The sequence below is a fragment of the Rhizophagus irregularis genome, chromosome 1, assembly GCF_026210795.1.
Source record: "Rhizophagus irregularis chromosome 1, complete sequence".
Lineage (NCBI taxonomy): Eukaryota > Fungi > Glomeromycota > Glomeromycetes > Glomerales > Glomeraceae > Rhizophagus > Rhizophagus irregularis.
In genome coordinates this window covers 5,839,988-5,845,614 of record NC_089429.1, presented here as the reverse complement: position 1 = coordinate 5,845,614, position 5,627 = coordinate 5,839,988, and the positions used below count along the sequence as shown (strand labels likewise).

Sequence of the window (5,627 nt, the reverse complement as noted above, 5' to 3'; positions counted from 1 at the left end):
ATCGAATGACAAAATTTTGCAATCGGTTAATTGAACAACTCGATCAATGAGTGATTATACTTAATTCGATTAAAACCCTAATTTTTAAATACATTATTAATAGTTTAATACGTTTATCAGGTTTTGATCCCACTTTTATTTACTCTTAATTACAACATAATACATTTGATGACAATAAAGAAATTCTTACTACACACTACCATCATGCGAAATATATTAATTTCAATGAACTACAATAAGTATCTAATTTAAGTAAGAGTAAGTATCTAATTTAAAACACTATATAAGAAATTCAACGTGTCTTAATAACGAATCTTAAAAGGAAACTAGGATACATCATTGAGATTAAAGGACATCATCGGCTAATTATTGCCATCATAAAAATGATTGATAATCACATAACGAGCCATATTCTTATTTTTTTTTCGTAGAATCTCATAATAAGCGTAATATCCGAAGTAAATAACTATCAATTAATTTAAAGATTATATTCATTAATTAATTGTATTTACTTGTTAAATATATATATATATATATAAAATAAAATAAATAAAAGAATATTGAAGAAATACCTGTAATAAGATTATAACATAAAATTCGAAATAAAAAAATATTTTACCGCTTTGATTTTACGTGAATCCTCGTTCAAATAATTCTACACAATATTGAGATGTTTAATTTTCATAGTAAAAAATATATAATTATTGCACAATAATAAGTAAATAAACACCTAATGAACTTATCAAACTACTAATAATACAATTTACCCGAGCAATACCTGTATCAACATAAAAACGGATACAAAACGGCCATTTTTACCCATTTGCTAGTTGCTACTCCATTATCCAGGTACTCATAAATATCCGAGTATACCCGGTAACGGGTCGCAGCTCTACTATTTGCTGTTGAAGACAATCAATCGTATTTAATCTTTTTTTATCTTTAAAAACGTAAAAATTTGATCATTAGTATATTATAATAAAAAAATTTTGTATAATAGCACATAAATATATAGTACAATTAGTATATTATAATAAAAAAATTTTGTATAATAGCACATAAATATATAGTACAATATGCTACCTTAAAATTTATTTCATTGTCTCTTAAAAAAAAATCATGTTTTATAAGTATTTATAGCATCACCGGCTCCAGTTTTCAGAAATCTAAGAAATGTTGATTGATGATCTGAAAAGCGTTATATAATGAAAAAAATTGTGATCTGCGTGGCTTAGAAATTTGTGTCGCAATTATTGACGTCACCACTTGCATATTGAAAAAAAAAATTTAGATGAAAAAACAACTATCGAATAAAGAATTTGTGAAATTTTCAAGGAAAAAGTATTGTAAATCATTCCTGATGGTATTGAAGAAGGATATTTTATTTTAATGCTAATATATATCGTGATATTAGAAAAATATATTCAAAAGTTTCAGGTAATTCTATTTTTTTAACGTGTTAAAAGAAAAACTTCAATCTCTTTTCTTGAAACGTACTTAATTTCATAACATAGAATATTAAATAACGTAATTTTTTTATATTTCTCAAGCCCAGTTTTGATTCATTTCTAACCAACCATTACGGAAGAGCTTCTCTCCATTAGCCAAATACATATTAATTTCTTCTGCCAGAACGGCTATGAAAAAATCATTACCATTTCGTAAGAGTGATGCACAAAAACTCCATAGAATAGATGTTAACAAGGCAAGTAAATTGTGGGAGTGGTTTGTTCAAACTAAATGGATTCAAAATTACGTGAAGAAATGTTACTTCTATTCCACCTCCAAAAAGAAGGAAATATTCTGATTTCCCCATTCTGATGAACGAAAATATCAGTTTTATCGTTTCTCCACTTCCTTACATTACATTATGAACTCATCAAAATTATCAATTATTGATTCTATTTATTGCTATTTATCTAAAAAATTTTTACGATCCATAGAAAAATTATTAGTATAATAATTATATTCCTTTAACAATGACATAATTAAAAGAATTTCTATTTTGCTATCTGACAGCAAGCAATTTAATTAGCAAAACAACATCACATATAATTGTGTTGAGCAAACCTGTTGACCTTATAGTATACTTTTTTTATTCAAAAATTTGTTATCAATGATTCTTAATTTTAATTTTGGACGACTAATAGTGAGATCGGTGAATAAAAATTGGACTAAAGAGCGAGGGAGATGGAATTAAGAAGGAAGTGAAACGATAATTAAAAAGCATTATTTGAAGATACATCTGAATAGATCATATCAGAATATATTAACGGAACTGTATAACGAGACATTTCTGTTGAGATGTCTTTTTTTGTTTGAGCCATAATTTTAAGGTAAATGTTTCTTTTTTGGTTTAAAAAACGTGATTTTTATTTTCTAATTGTTTGATGGTTTCTTTTTAATCCAGAAGTTTGATAATACATCTCTTCTTTAACAATTACGTAACTATCCTAATTATGTAATAAATTACGAAGAGATAATCGAAATGGGATCATTATTAAAAACAAAGAAAATTTCAACCTTTATTACTTACCTTGCATATGGGATTTTCTGGGGTCAATGAGAAAAGTAAGATCTTTGGATTCAAAATTATCAAAACATCACAATTCGATAGACAAGTAAAAATCTTTTTTTACTGAAGATAGTTTGAAGAGAATGTGGCATGTCGGGAGGCCTTCTCGGTCGTCTGACATTCAAGGCTTTTCGTTGAGTCACAACTGGGAATGGCGTGTCGGGAGACCTTCTTGGCCGTTTGAAATTCAAGGCTTTTCGCTAAGCCTGCACCGGACCCACTGATCACAGGAGGCCTTCTTGGTTGCTATGATGTTTGGTGGGATGGAAATCAATGATGAATTGGGCATGTTAGTCAGAATACTATTATTAATTCTTTCACATAAAAGCAAAAGAGTGGAATAAAAGAAGCGCAGGCCTGGAGGCACTATGACTATTACCAAGAAGAATCGGACGATAGGTTACATGGCAAGAATTTAAATCAAGGATCTTTCAATGACAATGACGATTTTTTATCGGGGATTTTGTTGTTGTTATTGACCAAAAGAAGAAGGCGACGGGGAGGGATAGGTTTTTATATTTTTGTAAATGAATTTTTGTAGTTTATAGGTCAACTTTTGTTTTTGTAGGTGACAGATTGTAATAATGGGCTACCCAAAGACGTGCTGTTCCCTCATTTGCTTGAGGAATGATAGAAAGGCGATCCTGATAATGGGTTCTAGTTTAATTATTATATAGTTAGTTTCATTAACATAGCAGATAGTTATTTTTTTTTTTAATATTCAATCTCTTGATTTATGTATATTTAGTATTTACGCATCTTTTCTTAATAAATCAAAAAGAATTACTTTATAATTTTCAATAGTTTCATTTCATTTTGTATTTGTAATAATTTTGAGTACATTTTGCTATGTAAAAATATAAACCATTTCAGTCTTACACGAAGCTAATTATGATATCGGATGTATCAAAGCTAACTGAATACCATTACAATAGTTTGATATCTGCAAATTTCCTTATAGTGATCTTTAGACAATACGATAACTTTATAATACTTTTAAATTTGAAATGTAGTTTTGATTGGCAATCAGGTTCAACTGGCCTAACTGAACCACCCTTGAAATATATAACGTCATGTACTATAAAAAAAAAACGTAAATATTTTTTTTAAAAAAATAAACACGATATCAGTTATATATTGTATTAATCAACTTCAATTTCAAAATTAACAAATTAACAATGTTCGCCTTTTTATTTAAAGAATTTTTTCTTCTTTATTTGTAAAAAGATATAAAGATATAAATTTGTCCCAATAATAAAATACAATAAAAAGAAAAAAAATAATAATTTGAGATATAAAGATAAATTACGACTGATGAAAAGTTAAAACAAAAAAAAAAGATAAAAAAATAGATTTGACGAAAAGTTTCAAAAATTCTACCCCTATGTAGTAAACAAACGATAAAGTTGATGAATTAAATTAAGTTTAGATTTCTACTGTGGTAGATTGCGCCTTTATGTGATAATGGAATTAATCCATAATTCTTAAAATCACTAAATTTGGCGATTTCTGCTCGATCAAATTGATCTGATATTTCAGATGGTTCGGGATCATCACAAATAGCAACCACCCATTTTTCAAATAAAATATATAAATCCAATGCTGATGGTCTCTTGAGTGGGTCTGCATTTAAACATTTTTCCATTAATTGAATATAAAGAGTGGGGGTTCCTTCGGCAGGTTTTGGTCTTAACCCGGCAACTATGTCATTTATTAATGAACGATCATGTGGCCTATCATGATAAGGACGTTCACCAGCAGATATTGTCCACATGATCATACCGAAGCTATAAATATCGGAAGCTTGAGTTGGTTCACTTCCTTTAAAAATTTCAGGATCGACAAATGGGACGACCCCATAGATACCTTCTGAATTTGTGTTAAATGGTGGTCCGTGTAAACCGGTGTCAGATACCCTTGCGTCCATTATATCTCTTTCGGATTCAACTAAAATATTACCTCCGTGTAAATGACCATGCATGAGACCCTGTTCATGAATTTTATGTATCCCTGACGCGATTGACCATAAGAGATCGACAGTATCTCTCCAACAGAGTAATTCATTACAAGAATCGAGGAAGGAATATATATTTCCTTTATTATAATATCTGAAGACGAACATAATATTCGATGTGTTATCTCTAGTTACACCGAAGCAATCTGCAAGTGTATTGTTATTTAAACACTTGGAATAATCATAAAGCTTTTTTTTTTTTTAAAAAAAAAAAAATATTAAAATCTTTGTTAATAAAATAAATAAGCTAGGCTAATAGCAAAAATTTAAACACCTACTTGATTAATGAACTGATCGCTTAGTTCCCTTGAATCATTTAAACGTTTAAGTATAACCTTTGTCGGACCACCACGGGACCATATACTTGCAGCTTCATCCCAGTTCCAAAATGGACCTTCCATCCACAAAGCGGTGTATATAGTAGAAAAAGATCCTTCTTTTCCAGTATACTTTATAAGGTCAAATTGAGAGAAATCGATCCATTCAAGAAAGTCCATAGTTTCTTTCGCAGTCTTTTGTGTATGTCTAATAAAGTCATCTAATTTTGGATCGCCGCTAGACCAATTTTTGAAATTTTCTACCAAATATGCAATGTCGCAATTAACACACCAGAGAATTGAAGTACATGTTTTTTCACAGTTTGGACATGTTGCAAAATTACTAGGAATGCTAAACGTGGTCGACATTATAAAGTGAGAGTGGGTGCAAGAAAAGATATATGTAAAAAAAAAATATTATAAAAAGAAATTATCTTGTTATGAACATTTTGAACGGGATGTGAGATATTTAAATATTATTTTATGTACATATGGTACATATATCGAAACAAAAACCAATAATTTCATTAGATTGTAATTTTATTGTATAATTTATGTGGAACATATGATTTCATCTTATCGATCCTTAAAATAAAACGTTGATGGTTTTTGTTTTTAGGCTTGTTTCAAAGGACATATTTTAATTTCTTACGGAATAAAGAATCCATTGAATATATTAGAAGTTACATTATTTTATTATCTTAAACAAACCCCTTATCTA

The 5,627-nt window shown here is 28.9% G+C and overlaps 1 protein-coding gene across 1 annotated transcript; it reads right to left on the bottom strand.

Annotated features, from left to right (window-relative positions):
- Window positions 1-3,989: 3,989 nt before the first annotated feature.
- Window positions 3,990-5,275, bottom strand: OCT59_001223 (uncharacterized protein; the record flags this gene model as incomplete). Its single annotated transcript, XM_066139406.1, has 3 exons — window positions 3,990-4,198; window positions 4,358-4,778; window positions 4,868-5,275. 3 exons carry the CDS (start codon window positions 5,273-5,275, stop codon window positions 3,990-3,992), a joined length of 1,038 nt encoding a protein of 345 aa, XP_065988812.1.
- Window positions 5,276-5,627: the final 352 nt, after the last annotated feature.